This window comes from Lepisma saccharinum, chromosome 3 (assembly GCF_977018435.1).
Source record: "Lepisma saccharinum chromosome 3, izLepSacc3.1, whole genome shotgun sequence".
NCBI lineage: Eukaryota > Metazoa > Arthropoda > Insecta > Zygentoma > Lepismatidae > Lepisma > Lepisma saccharinum.
The window spans coordinates 31,930,933-31,949,805 of NC_139231.1; the positions used below are offsets into that span (position 1 = coordinate 31,930,933).

General features: G+C 36.3%; 1 protein-coding gene across 2 annotated transcripts in view; it reads left to right on the top strand.

Moving 5' to 3' along the window:
* Positions 1 to 18,873, top strand: part of LOC145985736 (cotranscriptional regulator ARB2A homolog) — a 96,341-nt gene that overhangs the window by 15,047 nt on the left and 62,421 nt on the right. For both annotated transcript variants that reach the window (XM_083119796.1, XM_083119795.1), the window contains exon 3: positions 7,887 to 8,005. In XM_083119796.1, coding sequence (XP_082975922.1) covers positions 7,887 to 8,005 — 119 coding nt within the window. The remainder of the gene's footprint in view (positions 1 to 7,886; positions 8,006 to 18,873) is intronic.

An 18,873-nucleotide genomic window follows, 5' to 3' on the forward strand; every position in this document is an offset into this window, starting at 1 on the left:
CAGCAGCCTGTTGCAAGCAGCAGACTCTCTGCATGCACTGCTGACACTGGGAACCTATGCACCCAAAGGGTCATATGGCGACATGTGAAATCTTGTTGGAGGTACGGTCCTCAACCCTCACAGAAAAGCTGAGCTTCTTAGTGCTTCTCAGAAAGCAGAAGGAAACATTGCCAACAGACCAATAACCAATGTGTGTCTTCATGGGCACATAAAGAAGATCACAAGGCTACTGATAATTAATAATCATAAAATATCGGAAAGAAATCATTATCATTACTTTACGAGGGTCACTTTTTATATTTTGAGCCTAACAATGAAAAAACAGGAATTTGGCATTTTGTTTTTCGTAGTATTCTCCTTTATGGTCAATACACTTTTGCATTCGTTCGAACCGTTTGTCAAAGCAGTTTTTCCAATCTTCTTGAGACACCTCCATAATATGGTTTTTGAACGCATCAACGGTGTCTTCCACCGACGAAAATCGTTGTCCACGCAATTTATTGTTGATATTCGGGAACAAGAAGAAGTCATTGGGTGCCAAATCAGGACTGTACGGCGGATGACCCATCAATTCGATTTTTTGACTGTTCATAAAGTCGGTTGTTAGACGAGATGTGTGACAGCTGGCATTGTCTTGATGAAGAATGATCCAACGGCGTTTGTTTGTTTTCCGTATTTGACCGAAGACCTCTGGCAAACAAATTGTTGTGTACCATTCAGAGTTGACTGTTCTACGTTCCTCTAAAGGCACAGTTGCCACATGACCAGTTTTCACGAAAAAACAGGCAACCATTTGTTTTGATGTGCTTCGAGTGCGAACAACTTTTGTTGGATTGGGTTCATCTTGAAACACCCATACAGTCGACTGCTGTTTACGTTCCCGCTCATATGCATATATCCATGATTCGTCACCTGTTACAATTTTCAGTGTTGAAGCACCACGATTGTATTTATTGAGCATTTGTTTGCACCAATTGACGCAAGCGTCTTTTTGAGTTTTTGTCAAATTGTGTGGGATCCAACGAGAACATACCTTTCTCACAGCTAAATGATCATGTAATATTTTATATAGGCTATGCTGGTGGAACTAATGCCTATGGTTGCCTCAAATTCACAGTAAGTCACATGACGATCTTGCAGTATTAGGTTTTGCACAGCATCAATGTTTTCTTGAACAACAACTGATTTTGGACGACCTTCGCGAATCTCTTCAGTGAGCGAATGGCGGCCACAATTAAATTCGTTATACCAGCGTTTCACAGTGGCAAAGGATGGGGCTTGATCGCCAAATGTGGAAGTAAGTTGATCGATGCACTCTTGTCTTGATAATCCACGTCGAAAATCGTAAAAAATCATCACACGAAAACGTTCACGAGTTAATTCCATTTTATCGTTGTCATGCAATCTCCAAGGTAACATAAACAACACAAATGAAGCTATTGACAAAACATTTGAAGTATGTTATGGTCAATAATGCCAGACGATTCCGTGCAAACGTCAAATCGCGCCTAACTTCAATCAGTGTTGCCAAGGCTCAAAATATAAATAGTGACCCTCGTAAATTTCATGTAGGTAACTAAAATTACAAATTATATTGTATTTTGCGAATTTTAAAATGTGTCAAAAATTGGACATTAGGGGTTGAGGCGAAGGTGGAAAGGGCGAGCGCTCTTGTGTTTCTGGGAAGAGGCATGTCTGCACAAAGCTCGAATTACGGCACCAGTGTTGAGAGCTGCAGTGTTGGCAACTGTCAAATTATTTACGTGGTAATTCAAGTGAAATGTTTTACAAGTAAATTCAATAAATTGATGGCTTTTGAATAGAAATTTGGGTGGGAAAAAAGTATCTGAAAAAGGGACTATCTTCTGATATTTTTAAACATCACAATCTAAATCATAAACATTGTACACATTAAGAACAAAGGAACATTTTGTATTATTATGGCACATTATTACATAAACATTGTATACATACTCTTTCTGTTGTAATGATTCTGATTCCACAGCGTAATTTCTAAACTAATATATTTTCTCTTCCGTTAGTGATAAAATTAAGGAAATAGTTGTTTCAGACCTTTTCAAAGTGATAATGTTTGGATGCTTTGTATTTGGGGAAAGAATTTGTGAGGAAATTAGTGTTTGTTGCTGGTGTTTGTGTTCTGAATTAATCGAAACAATCATGAATTTGGGAGCGGTTGATACTGCAAAGTGTGGGTGCTTTACTGTTTGAGTTTATTTATTTATTTATTTATTAACCAGTCACCTATAACATAGCAAATGCTCCAATTACAATAGGCATTACAATTTGCTATATACAATATAATTTACATAAATATATAATACATGGTACAAACACATAGTAATTATTACACAAAACCTTAGATAAATACGAATACAAAAAGTTATACAAATACAAAAGTTACACAAATACAAAAAATTACATACATATATTACAAATTTTGAACAGAGGAGAAAACTAAAAGACAGAAGAAACAAAACATAAACAAGTAACAAACTATAAAATAGGGATGGGCCGATATAAAATTTACCAATACCGATAACCGATATTCTGCCGATCCGATATAAAATTAGAAATGGTCCTTGAAGAACCTGAAAGGTTCATTGACCTCCTTAATATATGTGTCTTTCAAGGTGACTGCAGTGCAAAAGGAGTTGCATATTTAGACATTTACTTTTTTAGTAAGTAGGGCACGGAGATTATTTATAAAAATTACAACAAAATGGCAGAATTATGCACTAAATTATCATATATTTATTGATATATCGGATCGGTAAAATAATTGGTAATTTTACCGATAAACCGATACACCGATATGCCTATATCGGCCGATACCAATAGAGTACCGATTAATCGGTCCCATCCCTACTATAAAAGCTTGAGAATAATAAAGAAATTATACGAATACCACTATTTAAATAAGAAACAGGAATAATCAATACAAACCAAAAGTTCAAATTTGAATTCGTTTATATGTATACAAAATTTAAAAAGCTATAAATTGTATTTGAGACTATAAATATATCACTCTAGAATTGGATCTGTTTTATTTGTATATTATATCTAATATGTTATTTAAACTATATAGAAAGTTTTTAATATTAAAAGCAAAATCCAAATCATTTCCATTCGAGACAATATTATTATGTTTACTTAATAATCTAATGATTGGAGAATTTTGATGGAATTTTGTGTTTGATTTATTGCAGTAAAATGGTTGTCTTACTCTTAATACTTTATAATTGACGTTAAAGTTTATCAACTGTAAAAGATTTTCACACTCAAGTATACCATTGATAAGTTTGTATAGGAATATATGGTCAGCCGTTTCGCGTCTTCGTTGAAGTGTATCACATGAGAATTCATTTAGTAATTTAACATAGGAGATGCGATCTGCATATGAAGATCTCTTGTATTTTTTGTAGTAAATATGTCGTAAAAATTTATTCTGAACTTTTTCAATTTTACTGATATGGCATGAGATGTATGGGTTCCATACCGTACTCCCGTATTCTAATTTTGATGGTACAAGATTATTAAATAAATATACTAAAGAGTTGATTTTAAATAAATCTTTGGAGTTTCTTAAAACAAACCCAAGTATTTTATAAGAGTTGTTAACTACTTTTTCAATATGAGTATCAAAGGTGAGTTTGTTGTTGAACCATATTCCTAAATCATTGGTAATGCTTTTTCTACTTAAAGAATTACTGTTAATTATATATTTGTGAGTGTATCTTATATGTCGTCGAGCAAAATAAAGTACAAAGCATTTATTGACATTAAAAGAAAGCTTATTTGTTTGTGACCAAACGTAACAATTATTTAAATCGGATTGGAGAGCTAGACAGTCAGTCTCATGATTTACTCTCTTGTATATTTTTACATCATCGGCAAACAATAAGCACTTGGAGTATTTAATTGTTCGTGGTAAGTCATTAATATATAATAGAAAAAATAAAGGGCCGAAATTTGAACCCTGTGGTATGCATGAGTACGCAATAAACGGAAAAGCGGTTACCTGATTATATGTTACAAATTGGGTTCGATTACTTATATAATAAGCTTCTAGTTTTAATAAACTTATGGAAAAGCCAAAGTTTGATAATTTCTGAAGCAAAATTGAGTGGTCTAATTTGTCATAAGCTTTGGCAAAATCAATATATATTACTCTACTGGGGATCCCTCGTTAAATGAGTCAAAAACAAATTGGGTTAATGTGATCAAGTTAGTTGTAGTACTTCTGTTCGGGTAAAACCCATGTTGCTCTGTAGTTATAAATGGTTTGACATGGTTAAATATTTTTTTATAAATAATTTGTTCAAATATCTTAAAAGGAGCGGAAATGAGAGATATAGGTCGATAGTTGGGTTATTTAGTTCACTTTTTGCGCAGAGGTTAATCAGGACAGATTCTACAGTTTAATGTTGGATCCGAACTACTGTTTAATGTGCCTCAACCGGGTATTGAACCTGGAACCCCTTGAGTACAAGGCGACATTACCACTATGCCATCAGAGAACCCAAAGAAGTGAATGTATTATTTAGCATTTTATATCTGCTTCATTTAGCTCGAGGGAGAAAAGTGTAGAAATGAAAATCGTGGAAGTGAGGCGACAACATCCGATTTACCTGACTTTAAACAATTATCTCATGGAGGCTTTATACGACACAGGAATTGGAATTTATTGTGGTGAGTACATCATCCATGCATGTGTTTATCGTGAATGGAGATTTTTAATGTTTATGTCCCCTGTGTCAGAAGCGCTACATTAATATGTTCTATGAGGAGCGCTTAAAAAGTAATGCCCCACATTTTTTCTTTCTCAGCTAATATTTAATTGAATTTAATGATATTGCTACAGAATATTGTTGTATGTATCCTCTATACATGTTATTTTTCAACATAATCTCCCTTCACTGCTACAGCCTTACGCCACCTTGGAACAAGAGCTTGTATGCCATCCCTGTACCAGCTTGAGGGCTGTTTCTTCAACCATGTTTTCGCAGCTCGAACCACTCTCTCATTGTCCTCAAATTTCACACTGTGCAGTGCATCCTTCATTGGCCCGAAGAGATAGAAGTCGGAAGGAGCGAGATCAGGGCTGTAAGGAGGATGAGGAGTACAGAGAACCCCAATCTGGCGATTGCCTCGGTGGTTTTCAGGCTCGTGTGTGGTTTTGCATGCAAAAGCAACACATCCTTCACATTTCTGTCTGGTCTCACTCTCCTGTAGTGTTTCTTCAGTTGCTCTAACATGTTGACGTACCTGTCAGAATTTACTGTTTCACCTTTGGCCAAAACATCAACATGAAGGACCCCAAACATGTCACAGAACACTGCGGACAGCATCACAGTCAGACAGAGGAACAGGACACTTCGATATCTTAAACCAGTAATGAGAAAAAAATGTGGGGCATTGCTTTTTGAGCGCTCCTCCTAATAACCACATTCGGAGTCACTTTGTAAATAGCGTAGCATAGGCACCGACTTTTGTGGGTGGGGGGATGGGCAGTTAAGACACTTTCAGCCCCTCAAAATTCAAGTACACGGGTAGCTATTATATATATACACTATTGTCCAAAATTAAAGCAACAAACAGAAATCCTTTCCTCGTGTGATTTTTTTTGTTGATAAATTTGCCAAGTTTAACCTGTTGCTATCCTGACTTTTTTGTTGATAAATCCTGGCAGGGGTGCTCACAGGGGGGTTTTATGGTGCAGGTTTCACCATCGAGATTTTTTGGGGGGGATTTTTTCCCTTCAAATAATATGACATTCAACAGTTATATCTTTTCCAAAATATATGTAATAATTTTACACCTTAAATGCACCATATTTAATCCATTAATCCATGCGAATGATATGATTTGGGGGAAACGCATGACATGATTTTTTTTTTGGGTGGGGGATGTGCCATTGGCCTTGGGGGGATGGGCACCCCTGAATCCTGCCACATTAAGGTTAGTTTATTTTCTATCTTAAACCAGTTGTTTATGATGTCATAAATATTACTATCACCTGATCGTATTATGTGATCAAATGGACACACAGGAAAGAATTTCCGTTTGTTGCTTTAATTTTGGACATTAGTATATTTACATATATAATATATTCTTGATTCCAACCTTGTCCCTCCAAATGTATTTTAAGTATGGGCCCTTGACCCAGAGGGCATAAATATTAAAATCTACTTCCAAGCACAGAAACAAATGCATGGATGATTTACTTACCACAATAAATACCGAACTCCTGGAAGTGTCGCCCCTCCATTTAAATTGCAAAATAATACACCCTTGAGGCCTCCCTGATTGCATAGTGTTACCATCGTAGCCTTGTAGTCAATGGGTTGAGGGTTCGATACCCGGGTGAGACACATTGCACACTAGTTTGGATCCCACTTCAAACTGTAGGTCCAGTCCTGATTAGTCTATCTCAAACAAACAGTAAAACACCCTCACTTTATCGTATCAACCGTTCCCAAATTTATGTTTGTTTCGATTAATTCACAGCACAAACACCAACAGCAAACACACTTCCTCGCAAAAATTCTTTCCCCAACTACAAACCATCCAAACAAGATCACTTGGAAAAGCTCTGAAGCAACAGAAAGTGATACCAACCTATTTTCTTAATTTTATCGCTCACGGGAGAGAAGGTTTATCAATTTCGAGATAGAAATTACACTATAGAATCTGAATCATTACAACAGAAAGAGTATGCATATAATATTCAACTAATAAAGTGCCATAATAATACAATATGTTCTTAATGTGTTCAATGTGTACAATTTACTTTTGTGCTGTTTACAAATATCAGAAGATAGGTTCTTTTTTAAGGTACTTTTTAAACCCAAGAGTTCAATTAAAAAACCATCAATTTATTGCATTTTCTTGCAAATTTGTTGAAAAGTTCACTTAAATCGTGTAAATAATTTGACAGTGCCAACAGTGTAGCTGTCAACACTGGTGACGTAATTTGAGCTGGATGCAGACTGCAGACATTCCTCTTCCTGGAAACACATGCGCTTACCCTTTCCATCTCTGCCACAAACCATAGTGTCAAATTTTTTATGCATTTTAAAATTTGCGAAGTACAAAATAAGGTCTAATTTAAGTGACCTGTATGGCTGTATGCAGTTTAGAGCAATGATGATAGTTTCTTTAAGTTATTTTATGATTAATAATTAATATTATCCTCGTGATCTTGTTTACGTGTGCATAAAGACACACACTCGTTACTGGCAATGTCTCCTCCTGCTTTCGGTTGCTTTCCGAGAAGCTTTGTAAGGCCTAGCTTTTCTCTGAGGGTTGAGGACTGTTTCTCCAACAAAATTTCATGCGTCGCCATTACCGACGAGCGGCCGCAAGCATTGAGGCTGGTGTTTGCTAGTGAGTTGCTGAGGGAGTTTGCGCCCGTAAGTTGCCAAATCGATTGCGATGGAAACTAAGTAAGGCTAAAAATTTAAGTATATTAAATAATATTCTAATAGTGCAAGCAGTGTTTGCATTGCTTGTACTATATCTTCGCCACTGATTATTGGTCATTCAAAAGGAAGTGTATGAATAATATAGTGACTTCAAGTCACTATACTAGTATAAACAATTTATGATTGCCATAACTGGAGACAAGACATAAAACAAGAAGTTTTATTTACATTTTGTAACTTGCATGAGATACGTACTCAAGTTACCAACCAACTTTTAATCACCTTGAAATGTTAATACTTCAGACTGCAAGATGCATTAAAATATTTTATTCATTGCAACATGTCCTAGTGGATGTCATCTAATTTATTTTATGGATTATCTTGTGGATTGTTAATGCAATAATTTTACAAATTCATTTTTTCTTTTTTTGTAACCAATAGATGGCAAACTGAGGAAACTAGACCCATCTACAGGAGCTCCTGGAAATGAACCTTTTGAGTTTGTTCTTCGTCCTGATGATCATACATACAACCAGAGACATTATGAGGCCCTGGGAGAGGCAAGTAGAAATTGGGATACATTCAAGGGAGCTTTCAGACTGAAATGAGAAGTTATGTACATGCAACCACATTCACAGTGTATGTGGAACCACCAGACAGAGGCAACACAATGCTTACTGTTGAGAAAGCAGTCCAGTCCAAGTGACATGCAAGCAACAAGGAACATGTACAGCTTGTTGTGTCATTTCCTTATGAAAGTTTGCATTTACTTCTGATGTGGTTTGTTTCGATGTGACATGTGTTGCTTGTAGCTTCTAACTTGTTGCTTCTGTGTGAAACCTCCCTTAATTGTACATATTGCTTGTTACAGCTACACTTGAAATTAATAGACATTTCATTTAACAAGTTCAATATTTCTATATGTCAGCAATTGCTGTGGTTTATATTTCAAACTAACAGTTGTTATAATTCAATGTTGCCTTTAAAATCAGTTTAACAGATAAAATTTGTTGAATGTTGAATTTATAAGTATGAATAAGTGAATATTCTTGATGTTTTTCGATAACTTCACAGATGGTAAATTTTTTCTATTACTTTTAAGGCTAATATTATATTACAACAATTGTTACTGTCAAGTTTCATTAGCTTTCTCTCCTTTTTTAAAATACATTGTTAAATGTTGTATTAAACATGAATTATGTGGCTTGAAAATACCATGTAATGTATTTTTTTTAAAGTGTTGAATTGCACTGTTAAGTAAAGAAATAGGAATTTAGTTGAAATTTCATTCCATTCCAAGTAAGGCAACATGTACCACTTTGAACCAAATCATTTGATCTGATACATGTATTTCTTCTTATTTTTACATTCTGTTTGTTCACTTACTTTTTTTTATGCTTTGGAACAAGTAAGAAAAATACAAAAAAAAAGGGAGGGGTTTAGAAATATAGAATTAGTCCATTTCTGATACCTCATTACCAAGGCCTTCTTCAGGCTTGAAAAAGTACATTCTTGAACCATTTATTTATTTTTAATGGTTTAAACTTCTTTGAAAGCATGAATTAGGCCTTGGAGATCATTCTGTATTGGAAACTTGATTGCTTGCAATTACTTTTTTATTATATAGGGTGTTTTTTTTAGTGATAGAACTTTGAATTGAAATAAAACACATAAAAAATTAAGTTTGAAGCCAAATGTGTTTTTATTTGAAAGATAACTTTCTGACATTTACTTTTTGAAAATAATTTCCGGCATATGTCCACCATGACTAGCTATGATGAACCAGATTCGATCAGTCCAATTTTGAACCACTTTTTCAAGTAATTGGGGACGTGTGTCGTTAATAACACTAGTTATGTTGGCTTCCAAAGCGTCAATTGTTGCTGGTTTATCAGCATAAACCAGAGACTTTACATATAATCAAAGAAAATAATCCAGTGGCATTAGTTCACATGATCCTGCTGGCCAATTCACTGACAGCACCGATATTTCCAAAGTGCTCTATACATTTGGCGAACAGAACGTTGATTTTGGAAATATATTTCCACAATTTGTAAACGTTGTTGCGGCATCAGTCTTTCCATGATAATTTGCCATTGCTCACTGATCAGAAATGACAAAACAACACGTCATCAAAACAAAACAAATGACAGCTATCCCTATCGAAAGTTCTGTCACTTAAAAAAACACCCTTTTTATCTTTCTTATTGTGAAACAGTAGCTATGTGCACATTCAAAAAAGTATTGAAAAGTTTATGTTAATAACTGTATGTATTTCCATGAAACTGAATTCTGTTGTTTGATTAATTCTGGTAGCCAGTGCCAGTCTTGGTTTAAATTTTATATTTGGAGCTACTAGGAGCACTTCTGTAGCCAGGTCTTGTGCTGCACCATTTGCAACCATTTGTGTGTAAGCTCTTGCAGTAATGGGTTCCAAATATCTATTGCCAGTGCTTAGTTCCTTCATCACATTTGGATTCCATGAACCAGAATCTTGCAGAGCTGCAAATTCTGAAATGGGTGGTGGCAGTGACCACGAAATTAATCAAACAATAGAAATAACTTCTGTGGAAATAGCAAGCAGGGACCTGTAACGTAACCCAACTTGTAACGCTGTCAAGTTACGAACGGAACTATCGATATGCGTTACAATGGCATTGGCGTTCCACACAGTACCGGACAGATTGGACCTACCTACAACCTGGGTAAATTAGGCGTACCGTTACTCAACGACCCATTCGCTTCAGGTACTGAATGGAACGGGTCTCGGATGGAACGGGTACGATCGTACCCGTACATACTGTACCTGAACGGTGGCTACCGGGTACGAAATGGAACCACAAGTTGGTAACCGGTACTGAAGCACAATGACCAGCGCTTGTTATTAAAATACCGGTACGTGGACAGAAATGGATGAAGCGGGTAACATTTGTAACAGGAACTTACAGTACGTATCATAACAGTCTACTGTCAATCAACATTCCACAGCAGCAAATGGAATACCGATAAATATACACTTCTTTGCTTAAAACTAATTATAATAACTTTAGAAAAAAGTAATTCGTGATCTTTCTGGATTTTATTTATCCGAAAAATATGTATAAATGCTATCTAGTTTATCTTTCATTAATTTGATAATAATGGTATCAGCTATGCAAAAATTTTGAAGACCGTCACTCTGGCAAACTATTAACAATAGAAACAATTAGTTTCAACAAGCTCATGTATATTATACTAATTACAACGACCTGCGCAGAAGGTCGATATTCGTCATTCAGGCAACCTGTTACTAGGAGGCATGTGCAGTAGGCCCCATTACTTTTAAAATAGGTAGAGAAGTGAAATTGAGTTTGAAGGTAGATTATGCTAATTAGAGCACGGCTACATCAACATGATTGTGGAAAACCGGAAGTTGATGGACGCCATATTGAAAAATGTTACTTCTTAAGATAGAGGAGTGAAACTCGGTTCAACGATAGCTTATACTAATTAAAGCATGGCAAATAAACATGATTGTGGAAAACCGGAAGTTGATGGACGCTATATTGAAAAATGTTACTTCTTAAGATAGAGAAGTGAAATTCGGCTTGAAGGTAGCTTATGGGAATTAGAGCATGGCAAATCGACGTGATTCCGGAAAACCGGAAGTTGGTGGACGCCATATTGAAAAATAGTTACTTCTTAAGATAGAGAAGTGAAATTCGGCTTGAAGGTAGCTTGAGGGAATTAGAGCATGGCAAATATACATGATTGTGGAAAACCGGAAGTTGATGGACGCCATATTGAAAAATGTTACTTCTTAAGATAGAGAAGTGAAATTCGGCTTGAAGGTAGCTTATGGGAATTAGAGCATGGCAAATCGACGTGATTCCGGAAAATCGGAAGTTGGTGGACGCCATATTGAAAAATGTTACTTCTTAAGATAGAGAAGTGAAATTCGGCTTGAAGGTAGCTTATGGGAATTAGAGCATGGCAAATCAACATGATTGTGGAAAACCGGAAGTTGGTGGACGCCATATTGAAAAATGTTACTTCTTAAGATAGAGAAGTGAAATTCGGCTTGAAGGTAGCTTATGGGAATTAGAGCATGGCAAATCAACATGATTGTGGAAAACCGGAAGTTGATGGACGCCATATTGGAAAACGTTACTTCTTAAGATAGAGAAGTGAAATTCGGCTTGAAGGTAGCTTATGGGAATTAGAGCATGGCAAATCAACATGATTGTGGAAAACCGGAAGTTGATGGACGCCATATTGAAAAATGTTACTTCTTAAGATAGAGAAGTGAAATTCGGCTTGAAGGTAGCTTATGGGAATTAGAGCATGGCAAATCAACATGATTGTGGAAAACCGGAAGTTGGTGGACGCCATATTGAAAAATGTTACTTCTTAAGATAGAGAAGTGAAATTCGGCTTGAAGGTAGCTTATGGGAATTAGAGCATGGCAAATCAACATGATTGTGGAAAACCGGAAGTTGATGGACGCCATATTGAAATACGTTAATTCTTAATATAAGAGGAGTGAAATTCGGTTTTATGATATTATGGATATTACTGCATTGGAAATCAACATGATTAGGGAAAACCGGACGTTAACGGAAAAATTTACTTTAATATTCCTCTTTTCTTTGGTGATTGCTTATGTTAATTAGAACATGGTCAATTTATATGATATTATAAAACCGAAAGTCGATGGAGGGCATAATGAAAAATGCAATTTATTAAGATGAAGAAGTGACATTCGGTTAGATTATTGCGCTTACTAGTTCGAACATGGACAATGCATATGCTGTCTGTAAAACTGGAAGTTGATAGACGCCATGTTGAAAAAGAAATACATTTGAGTGTCGATTTAGTTTTTATTTATTAAAAATTAAATATGAATTCCATCAAACTCAGGTTTTCCAGAATCATGTTCATTTGTCATGCTCTAATTCCCATAAGCTACCATCAAACCAAATTTCACTCCTGTCTTAAGAAGTAACGTTTTTCAATATGGCGTCCACCAAATTCCGCTTTTACACAATCATGTTGATTTTCCATGCCGTAATTTCCATAATCTACCATCAAACCAAATTTCACATTTTTCAATATGGCGTCCACCAACTTCCGGTTTCCCACAATCATGTTGATTTAACATGCACTAATTACCATAAGTTACCATTAAACCGAATTTCACTCGTATATCTTAAGGAATAGCATTTTTCAATATGGCGTCCATCAACTTCCGGTTTTCCACAATCATGTTGATTTAACATGCACTAATTAGCAAGATCTACCACCAAATCGAATGTCTCTTCTCTATCTTAAGAAGTAACGTTTTTCAATATGGCGTCCATCAACTTCCGGTTTTCCACAATCATGTCAATTTGCCATGCTCTAATTCACATAAGCTACCGTCAAACCGAATTTCACGTCTCTTTCTTTAAAAGTGACATTTTTCAATATGGCGTCCATCAACTTCCGGTTTTCCACAATCATGTTGATTTAACATGCACTAATTAGCAAGATCTACCACCAAATCAAATTTCACTTCTCTATCTTAAGAAGTAACGTTTTTCAATATGGCGTCCATCAACTTCCGGTTTTCCACAATCATGTCAATTTGCCATGCTCTAATTCTCATAAGCTACCGTCAAACCGAATTTCACTTCTCTATCTTAAGAAGTAACATTTTTCAATATGGCGTCCATGAACTTCCGGTTTTCCACAATCATGTTGATTTAACATGCACTAATTAGCAAGATCTACCACCAAATCGAATTTCACGTCTATATCTTAAGAAGTAACGTTTTTCAATATGGCGTCCATGAACTTCCAGTTTTCCACAATCATGTCAATTTGCCATGCTCTAATTCACATAAGCTACCGTCAAACCGAATTTCACGTCTCTTTCTTTAAAAGTGACATTTTTCAATATGGCGTCCATCAACTTCCGGTTTTCCACAATCATGTTGATTTAACATGCACTAATTAGCAAGATCTACCACCAAATCAAATTGAACTTCTCTATCTTAAGAAGTAACATATTTCAATATGGCTTCCATCAACTTCCGGTTTTCCACAATCATGTTGATTTAACATGCACTAATTAGCAAGATCTACCACCAAATCGAATTTCTCTTCTCTATCTTAAGAAGTAACATTTTTCAATATGGCGTCCATGAACTTCCGGTTTTCCACAATCATGTCAATTTGCCATGCTCTAATTCACATAAGCTACCGTCAAACCGAATTTCACTTCTATATCTTAAGAAGTAACATTTTTCAATATGGCGTCCATCAACTTCCGGTTTTCCACAATCATGTTGATTTAACATGCCCTAATTAGCAAGATCTACCACCAAACCGAATTTCACTTCTCTATCTTAAGAAGTGACATTTTTCAATATGGCGTCTAATTTCCAGTTTTACCAAAATAATTTTGATTGGCAATGCCAAGTCAACCCGAATTTCAGATCTGTAACTTAGATGGTAACATTTCTCAATATGGCGTACATTAACTTTCCCTTTTTTCCACATGTATTATTAGTTGGTAATATTCTAATTACATAAACTATCATCATGTCGAACTTTCAATATCTTGCTTGAAAATATATTTTTTTAATATGTTCACCTTGCACCCAATATTACGCGTATTGGTTATATAAAAGTAACATTATTAATAACAAATCTCACGATTCCATATTTATTTATATATATACAATTTATATTTTATTGCCTACAACCTCAATTAATATTAGTTCTTATCGATTTTTCAAGAATTCAACAATGAAAGTTTTAAAATGAAGAGTTACGTGACATATATTTTCTGATCCATTCAATACCCATTTGATTTGCTGAAAATAGGTTTTGTTACAATTGTACCCGATCCTAAAGTTCAGGTATACCCATCATGAATTTGTACCGGTATGATTCTAAGGAGAGGTACGTACCGTAACGGAACCGGCATTCAGATAAGGAACAAGTTCCATGCTTTCTGGTACGGGTATTTTAACGTTCCACTCTGTGTACCCAAAGCTGTCGTCCCCGAAGCACTCTCGGGTACGAACGGAACGGTATAGCAGAAGCGTTACTGTTCGCCTTACCAAGAGGTTCTGGTATTTTCCTTGGAACGGTCCACAGCACTTGGGCCGGTACGCGGTACCCGGTACGGAAATAACGCGGAACGGTGACAAATACCAATGAATTGCGTTACGTTACAGGTCCCTGATAGCAAGTGTCTCTTTGTCATATATATGAATGAATAACTGAAATTTTGAGATGACCTACCCCCGGAAAAGTGTTGATTGGTATTGGTGACTGAATTTAAATCGAATATACATTCTTATTCTTATACAACTGGTATCGACTATAAACGAAAAAGGTTTAATGTATTTTTAAGTGCCTGAATGTAGAATAATAATTGCAGTTGTACAGTAAACAATCACTATACGACCTGTGTGGTAGGCAAGTCCCAGTTCAGGAAACAGCTATGTATAAGCAAAAAATGGTGGGTTCTAATCAATTAATTGTTACCAGGCATGGATGTTTGTTAATTACAAGAAAAACCTGAAAATAAACACAACACCTGACATGTCTACAAGATCGAAATATGGGGAGGTTGTGTTATGTTTACGGTCCAGAGGTGGGCCAAGGGATAGGAACGATTACATTCCTTATTCCTTGGTCTTCCAATCACAAGCCAGTTAAGTAATTATTATTATTAGAGCTCACAAGTGAAATCAGGACACGTGAAATGGTGAAAGAAAATATTTAATGAATCACTACATACTTACAGCACCTCGCCTTTCATCACAAACACCCATAACAAAAACAGAACACTAGCGCATCGTGCTGGTTTACCCAGTCAGCACCAGGTTTCAACACATTAGAGATCGCAGCCCACGCTGCGCATTAAGTACTATTTCATATATAGTGTTAGTATCGTCTTTACCGATGCATTTTTCTCACCGAGTACACAAAGCGAATTGTGAAGCACAAAACTTGGGCAAGTGAAGAGAAAAATCATTTCCCCTCTGATAGTTAAGAATGCTGTGTTGTGTTGAAGTGTCTTGTAGGTCCAAGTGATGCACGGGAACTGTTCTCTTACACCATCTTTTCTTCTGAGCTTTCTCAATCTTCCGGCACTAGGGGGAAAATATCCTCCCTTCCTATTGGTTAGTGCACTTTAGTTCCTCCCACACATGACTTCACGTTTACATAGGGGAGGGATGGAGCGTTGCACGAAAACACAACAAACCCCTGTTCACGTTGGTGACGCGTTGAGTGAAAAGTAACTGATTCGAGTTAATTTAAGCTGCTCATAACTTGGTGCGAGCACATCACTTTTGACAACTTGTTAAGTTTATGTTTTTCCTGGCTGTTTTAACTTCACTGGCGCAAAGATATATTCTCGAGCAAGGTTGGAGTTCAACATCCTGCAGTTTTTAATATTGTCACTAAGCTGTCAACGAGGGAGGCTAGGAAACGGGCTTGCGGAAGTTACGACGTCGATACGCGCTGATATGCCAGTCTGTTTAGGCCAAAATAGTTGGTTCCCATGACTGGAACAGAGGGAGTCATTGTCTTTACCAGTCAACGCTGAGAGCAAGCAATGTTTCCCACTGAAGTTATCTGGGTATTTAAAAATTAAAGCCCTGGAACATAGTAATAATGGCACATTTCTGGTGGCCATCTGCCTTTTCCAATTTCAACCAAATGCAGCTTTTCAGTTTTATGGTGACGGGCCCAAATGGATATTGGATTGAGATTGGAGTTTATTGTGGGATCACACCGGCTCCTTTATCTTGACTTAGTTTCATTGATTATGCTCTCCCTTGGCTCCGTGAGAAAGAATGCCGGGTCGTCAGAGACGGCTGTGTCACTTTTCAGAGAGCAAAAAGAATCTTGGGGAAGTGTGAAGTAAGACTGTACTTGTAAAAGCGGTCATACGACTCAGGCCCGTAGCCAGGCAGTGAAGAGTGAAAATGTATACAGAACATATTTTTTTTTCCTCACAACTTTGGTGAAGGATAAATTCATATAACATGAACAGCAGCTATTACATTCTTTATCTCTACCTTCGCTGCTCCTGTTGCGACCTCAACTTTAGACAAAAATCTGTGACTTTGATGTCATCATGCAAATTCCCTCTGCATCTGCGTCAAAGGTCAACAGGTCCCAAGTTTTGGGAACGAAGGGGAGTTTCATTGCTTCGGCCAGGGGTGGAGTGGAATGTACTGTAGGCACTATGATTGAATATTGTGAATTTTTTCTTGTGTGATATGAGTTTAATCTGTATCATCAAAAGTAGTATGGAGTGTGTAGTAAGGGATGATTTCAGTAGCAGTCAATTAACGCTTCAAATGATGTTTTAAAAGTTATAGAAAAAAGTAGTTTTTGTATACGTCTTTCTAAATTTTATGTAACTTAATGACCTCATCCCCCAAGACTACTAGAAGGAAAGGCTGGGGTCAGACGCGCCTCTTTTCGCGACTGCCGCGGGTGTGATGTCATGGGCGGACAAAACTCAGCTGAATCTTTAGCCATACGGAAAGAAACGTGGAAAGGCTGATCTGTTTTTTTCTTCTCCCTCCTTTTTGTTCTTGTATTTCTGGATTGTTGGGTTCAGGGTGCGAAATCCTGGAAGGGAGGAGGGGGATTTCCCCCACCAACAATCTTGGCCTCAAAAATCCTCCCACCAAAAATTTCCCGGGGGAAAGAGTTTTTGTTATAACAATGAAAAGATAAACAATTACTTTTAATTTCAAATATACTTTACTAAGAATAATATCGAAAACACACACAAATTAGTGTGGTTGTGAGTGTTGAATGCTTTCTGTCTCAAGAGATCATTAACAAATCTACATCAATACGCACAGTAAAAGTAAAACAACAATGCAAAACAATAATAACAATGAAATCTAATTGATTTATATTAACATAGTGCACAAACTAAACAAAAACTTACTTCAACTATGTCATAATTTATTAACATCTTTAACCGGTTAGTAATGGAATTAGTTAGCTGCTTTACACTATCTGATATGTATGAAAGTAACAAATTAATTTCTTTTTAATAACATCACAAATATGTACATCGTATAATTCACACATATGTTTGTGGGGAGGGGGTTTTAGGTTAAGAACTTTCTCCCCTCACCAGTTTTCAATGATTTCGCACCCTGGTGGGTTGTGAGATGTTGCAGTTCACAATGCCTTCAGTGAGGTGTTGCGACGTGTCGTGATCTCCGATGAAAAAATAAAAACAGCGGGTGACAATATATAACTGAACACATGGCATCTAACGAGACTTGTTAGTGGATTTGCGATACCAGTAGTCTCATTACACAACATCAAGCTACCATACACTTCAATTGGGTTACAATTATTAGAATAAAAAATAATAATATTGTAATTTTTTAATAAAGGCTCTCACGAGTATAGTAAGATAAAAACTGCAAGCATACCCCTCCCAATTTATTATCCAGTCCCCAACTAAAATTCCTATGTCAATTTTAGGTTCACTGTTGGTATTGAAGAGTTGAATCTCGACCTCCTCCAAATAATTTAATTCTCAATTGCCATACCAAATTTCCCACAACAGTCTAAGCGCAACAGTAATTAATACTTAAGACTTGGCTATCACCCATCCTAGTGCTCAATTTCCTTACTATAGAGTTGGAAACCTCCCCAACCAAGGGTAATTCCACTTCAGAATTCACGATAAAAATTTAAGGTTTAATATGTAATAGCTGGCTGGAATTTGTGCACCTCAAATAGTAGATGCCGTGTTGCCGAGAGACGACACTGGTATGTCTCGTCGCGTGAAAATTCCATCTCTTCTCGTGTCTAGTCTTGTTAACAACACTAATAATACATAGTAACTGTTAAAATTCCCTTGGAAATACACAACTTGCTATTTATATACGAGTGATGCTTAAATGACAACGTAGTTCAACTTCCGTCCTCCATTGTTCTATTATTTATTCAGTCAAATTTTCATCACAAACCCCCCCCCCCCCCAAAGTTAAGTGGACTCAACCAGCTTTCACATACCCGCCTGTGGGCACCCCTGTTTGACATTCCATTCATTATATATACGTATAAGTATATAAAGTGACCCTCGACTTTCTTCAGTTCTATGTCTCAAGTTTTCGTTCAGTGAAAAGTTTTTTAAAGTGTGTGTTACATAATACACACGGAACTTCCTCACATTCCTCCCTGTGTAGTTCAAAGATTCATAAGACTCAGAATTGTAATCTGAATAAGGAAAATTAATGAAGAAATAAATATCAATAGTCGAAGCAAAGTTACCAAATTTGAAGAAGTGAAAACAGTTCCTCCCTCACTCCTAAAAAGGAGCAATAGATGAGGTTGTTTTCTTTTACATACTCAACTTATCCATAATTTTGGCTTTCTGCCTTTCTTTATTTAACAAAATTAT